Source organism: Cynocephalus volans, chromosome 10 (assembly GCF_027409185.1).
Source record: "Cynocephalus volans isolate mCynVol1 chromosome 10, mCynVol1.pri, whole genome shotgun sequence".
NCBI classification, from domain to species: Eukaryota; Metazoa; Chordata; class Mammalia; order Dermoptera; family Cynocephalidae; genus Cynocephalus; species Cynocephalus volans.
Window position 1 is genome coordinate 1,248,112 of NC_084469.1, and position 4,760 is coordinate 1,252,871.

Sequence of the window (4,760 nt, forward strand, 5' to 3'; positions counted from 1 at the left end):
GAGATGTAGGCCATCACCATCAATTTGTCAAATGACCAAAGCAGAGAGGCATAAGAAAGCATCTATGGTCCCCTAAAAGGCCTTCGAGACAGCACTGCATGTCCCCAAAGTCACTTATCATTGGGTGGAAAACTTGAAAAGGGTCTATGTTTTAAAAAGCAGATATAACTACAGCGCTCTCCACATTCAGACAGGAGAAGGGCCAGCCCTAGTGGAGCTGGGCAACCAGTGTGCTCAGCACAGAAAGGGCAGTTGCCACTCCAGGGACTCTAGGGAAGCCCCAAGAAAACATCAGGTGAGACTTTCCTCAAGACAGACCAAGGGCAGGATCTGATGCCAGCCCCTGAAAGAACATGTAGAATTCAGAGGATGTGTGCGTGTGTGTGTACGAAGTTAACTACTCAGAAAGCTTCCTGTGATGAGGGTGGGGGTGTCAGGGTATGATAAAGCAAGGCTTTTCCTCTGGCAAAGTCACTACAGGTCCTTCCTCGGAAACCATGGAGTTGTGGGAGATACAGACCAGGAGTGCAGGTGCCTGGAGTACAGGATAGCAGACTGCAGGTCATGGTGGGTGGGGGCTCAGCAGGTAGGGCACTGATGTGTTTCCCCGGCAGTCCACATATTCATAGCTCTGGAAGACCACTTGCTCTGAATGGCTCAGGTAGGAACAGGTCAGTGTGCCCCTGGAGAGGAAGCAGTACTTGTTGCCACGTCTGGGAGGAAAAGGCAAGCTCTGGCCCTGTTCTGCTGTCTGGGAAGGGTCGGCTTCCTCAGACCTCCTTCCCCCTACCTTCTGCTCCCCACTCTGCCAAGGCACCTGGGGTGGCTGCCCCACCTATGTTCCAGCAGCTTCCAGACAACCCTGTGGCTGTCACACCAATAGCTTAAAAGCAAGGTAAGACCTAGAGAAAGGGCTGGACTTGCTGTTCCCAAGATCCAACTAAGATTCATGGGGTCAGCTTGGAAGACTCTCCCCCGACCCACCACGAGGTGGAGCTGAGGTGGGACTCAAGTCAGAAGTGGGAGAGGGGATATCAGAGCTCCAAGCCCTACTTACTGGATGTGCAAAAGCACATGGTGGACTTTGATTTTCAGCCAGGTACAGATTTTGCTGAGAGAAAGAGAGAGAACATGGGAACACGTTTCGCATTAACTGGCCTGTCAGAAAGTTCAGAGGACCTGTGGGTCCCAGTTTTCCTTGTTTCCCAGGTCCCTTTCCTTCCATCAGGGACTCCAAGATGCCATTCCCACACCTTCCCTCTCTCTTCCTCTATGCAAGGTGAGCACGGTCACCTTGCTGCAATAGCATGGTCACCTTGATTGGCCCAGGTATATGCTGGCCCTCCTCAGCAGAAAGCAAGACACTTATCTTTCTTGGCAATTCAGGCTGAACAGCCCAAGATCACGTTTGTAACGATTAACCAAATTCCAGACTGTTTTTCATTCCAATCTAGGTCCAAATAGGCAGAGGCCAGGAACCCTGAACCCTTGCACATTGTGGTCTTGGCCACAAGAGGGCAGGCCAAAGGCTGGCTGCAGAGATTGTTAAGCAATCACAAAACCTGGTGGGTATTAAATGGGTTTCCAAGCCAGGCTAAGGGAGAAGAGATCAAGGGGCACTCACTATGTGTTTTCATCCCATATCCTGCTGGCTACTGCATAAAACATCTGTCAACCAAACAGGCACAGAGTTAGCCCCAACTCCAGCTGCCCCCTTCCCAACACCACACACCTTGGGACAGGGCTGGCCATGGAGAGGGGAGTCACCTGTTCACTGGCCAAAGGGCCAATGTGTAGGAGGAGGCTATCAGAAACCTGCCCCACCACAAGGGACAGGTGCAGAACCTCGATGGTCAGCTGGGTCACAGTGATAGGGTAGTAGTTGCTATTGGAGATGTTCAAGATATTCTGAGGGTGAAGACAAGGAAAGGGAGAGGTGAGGGTGGCCATCCTTAGAAGGGAGAAACCAACAGGTGCAAAAGCCTGGCTCTCCAGCCTGAACCCCACCCTACCCCGATGGGCCTCAGGTGCCCAGGACTAGTACCAGGAGCACTTCAGAAGGGCTCTTAATGGCAAGGGGCCACCTTTAAGAAGTTAAGCTGGCTCAGGATCCAGTCCCACCCTGGATGGCTTCTCTCTATTCAGTCCTGCCCATCCGGGGGGTCTCAAGCACCACCGCCCCACTCCACCCTATGATTTATTTATCTGGCCCTGATTCTGACCCCTCACAGTGTAGAGTCTCGATCCTACACAATTTGTTACAGGGCTCATGGTTGCTTCTGCTTCTCCCCAGACTCCTAGCACCCTCTGGGTGTCATAAGATCCCTGGCTACCCATGCCCAGGGATGCAACACTGGACAGAGGCTACAGACAAGTGTTGCCGGGAAGGTGGAATTGGATGGAGCTCAGGGGCAACCACTCACTGTTATATTGAGGTGGATATCAGCTTCATCAAAGGCCACTGTAGAGGAGTTGAGGCCTGCAGGTTGCACAGCGATAGACCGGGGAAACAGGAAAAAGATGATAAAGGAGGAGGTCACCAGGCAGATAAGCACTGCCAGGAACACGAAGAGCTTCCTGTTGGAAAGTAGGACCCAGGATGGAGGAGTGGAGAAGTCTGAACACCAAGGAAACTTGGGGAGGGGGTTCAGACACTCTTCGCCATACATAAGGCTCTCCCCTACACATCACTCCCAACAACTGCACATTAAGTTACCCAGATGTGGCCCTGAGCAGGTAGGAGCACAGGATTGAGAGGCAGGCAGTCTGGCTTCCATTCCCAGCTCTCTGTTCCCTCTAACCAAACAACTCCAAGCAGCCATATTAACCTCCCCAAGCCTCGATTTCCTAGTCTGTAAAATGGAGACAATTGTACCTACCTCACAGAATTTGTTATGAGCAAATGCATGAAAATACACTAATCGCAGGTCTTGGCACATAGCAAAAGCTCAACAAATGCTAGATATAGAAGCAGTAAGTCCACATGAATTTTGAGAGTTCTGAATTTTGATATTGATATTCAGAACAGGACACCATCCATCCAACTAATTCAAAATTGAGATATGCATTAAAGAGCCAGCACTTTTTTAGCATCTTATGAGGGGCACTGCTAGTTTCTAATTCTAGAGTGGTGGGGGCAGGCTGCGGGGGTGGCTCCCAGGCTTAAGCTGAGGACCTTGGGAGGAGGTTGCAGGGATCCATGTCAAATGGATCCAGATTACAAACAGGGTCATGAGCCCCCCAGTGAAACCCAGGGCTGCCTCTAAGGTTCTGAAGAGTCACAGAACAGGGAGCAGTTTGTTTTCCATCTCTCCTGGGAAGAAAACAAGCAGGTCTGAACTGCCACAGCGTGGGAAGTACTTGGGGAAAGCTGACTGCCTCAAATCAATCACAGCCAGGGATGCTCACTACCTCCCGGAAGGACTTGCAGAGCCAAGATGTCCTTTCTGTCTTGGATAGGGGGTCATGCTTCCAGGAAGCAGTGATGCTCAGCGAAGGATACCAAGTGACCTCAGACAACATCTGTTGTGGCCAGGGCTTCTTAAACCAGGAAAATCCTGGGGAATAGGAAGTTAGTAGGTCTGAACGCAGTGAGGCTCAGGTTTTTTGGGAAAGAACCAATCGGAAAAAATTAGGGGGTATCAAAATGGCGAGACAAACAAGTGGGACAGCCCCCAGGGGATAATGGCTGGTGGAGCTGGGGGAGGAAGAAGGGCTTACGTGTGCCTGGGCTTCAGCCTCTGGTCCCCATAGGGGATGAGGGCCACCAGCTGCTTTTCCATCTCTGTAGAGAGAAAGAGGCTGAGAGGGAGGGCCAAGAAGCATCCATGACAAATGTTTCCTGTGCCACCTTCCCAAAAGCACCCCTCCACCCCACAGCAATGTCAGAAGCATGACACCCTTGCCCCACAGCAGGACCAGGAACACTGGGTCATGCTGCCGAAGTCGGCAGCTCAGCTTTGCCATCTCTAGAATGGAAGTGAGATTTCCCTATATAGGTGTGAAGAATCTCTGAAAGCCACCTGAAAATCAAAGACACCCAGCTTCTTTGGAGAAGTAATTTGTAACTTCCTGAATGCGACAACACAGAGTGTTGGGGGCACTGAGTGGCTAGAACCCCTCCCACCTCCCATCCCTCCACCAGGGCTGGAAAAATACAACTAGGGCAGGAGGTTGGGTCTCTGCAGGGAGCCCAGGGATAGTTAGCATCTCCCTGGCCAGGCTAAGACTGAGAGACTAAAATCAGAAAAAAGATCCAAGTCCATCCAAAAAAACTCAGAAGGGCTACCACCAGGCCAGCTGGCTAAGAGCTTTTCCTGGATTCCAAGCTATTTTGAGAGCCTTGGGCAACTCACCTCTGGGGATCTCCCCACTGCCTTGGCAGGTGGGACAAGTCACAAAGCTGGCATCAGCAGCCCAAGGCACACAGGAACAAAAAGACTTGCTGCTATCGGTGCTGAAGTAGTTGGCAGCCTTACTAATGGTTGGGTCAGGGGGCAGGATCAACTCGTTCTCATCCTCCTGCCAAGAGCCCAGCTGGGAGAAAGTCTCACCCATTGTTCAGGGGGGATTTTTCACTAATGAGAAAAGAACAAAGTTCAGTGTTAAGCTTGTTAATATTGATGCCAGATGTAATTTTGATTTGAAGTTCTCAAGACTGGCAAGGAACCCACCAAATTTAAGCAAGTTCAAGCCTAAGGAAGAAAGGTATGGAAAGTTGAGCAGTTACAGGGGACTCTCAGATCAGAAATCTCAACACA

At 50.9% G+C, this 4,760-nt stretch overlaps 1 protein-coding gene across 2 annotated transcripts; it reads right to left on the reverse strand.

Moving 5' to 3' along the window:
* Nucleotides 1–562: 562 nt before the first annotated feature.
* Nucleotides 563–4,557, reverse strand: TMEM106A (transmembrane protein 106A). 2 transcript variants are annotated; one of them, XM_063108953.1, is made up of 7 exons: nucleotides 4,356–4,557; nucleotides 3,721–3,784; nucleotides 2,424–2,577; nucleotides 1,768–1,908; nucleotides 1,625–1,668; nucleotides 1,058–1,111; nucleotides 563–683 (listed from the first exon to the last, which is right to left on the reverse strand). In XM_063108953.1, the coding sequence occupies exons 1-7, from the start codon at nucleotides 4,555–4,557 to the stop codon at nucleotides 563–565; spliced, it is 780 nt and encodes a 259-aa protein (XP_062965023.1). The 2 variants fall into 2 exon arrangements, with proteins under 2 accessions (XP_062965023.1, XP_062965024.1); XM_063108954.1 differs by lacking the exon at nucleotides 1,768–1,908.
* Between the last annotated feature and the right edge of the window lie 203 nt (nucleotides 4,558–4,760).